This window comes from Myotis davidii, unplaced genomic scaffold, assembly GCF_000327345.1.
Source record: "Myotis davidii unplaced genomic scaffold, ASM32734v1 scaffold449, whole genome shotgun sequence".
Taxonomy (NCBI): Eukaryota; Metazoa; Chordata; class Mammalia; order Chiroptera; family Vespertilionidae; genus Myotis; species Myotis davidii.
The window spans coordinates 3,983,382-3,983,643 of NW_006383007.1; the positions used below are offsets into that span (position 1 = coordinate 3,983,382).

General features: G+C 63.4%; 1 protein-coding gene across 1 annotated transcript in view; it reads right to left on the reverse strand.

The window, feature by feature from the left end:
* The window catches only part of RASGEF1B (RasGEF domain family member 1B), a 540,242-nt gene extending 540,039 nt beyond the window's left edge, over positions 1-203 (reverse strand). Inside the window, exon 1 of the mRNA XM_006778195.2 lies at positions 99-203. Coding sequence (XP_006778258.2) covers positions 99-167 — 69 coding nt within the window. The 5' untranslated portion in view covers positions 168-203. The remainder of the gene's footprint in view (positions 1-98) is intronic.
* Positions 204-262: the final 59 nt, after the last annotated feature.

The window sequence follows — 262 nt, forward strand, 5'->3', positions numbered from 1 at the left end:
TCAACTCCAGGGGACCCCAGGGGGCCCGGCGGGGCCGCCGCCACCGCACACGGGCGTGGCTGCGGGGACACACCCTCCGCCACCCCCACCCCACCTACCTCAAACATGGGAGAGGCGCCCTTGCTCGGCAGCGTGCAGCCCAGGAGCTCGGCGAGAAACTTTGCCATATACGAGTAGCGAGCCAGGTCCCTCCGAAGCGCTGGGTCCGTCCTTTATTTGTTACTTTTAATCTCTTAAGTGGCCTCAGGTCAAAGTGTTTTCC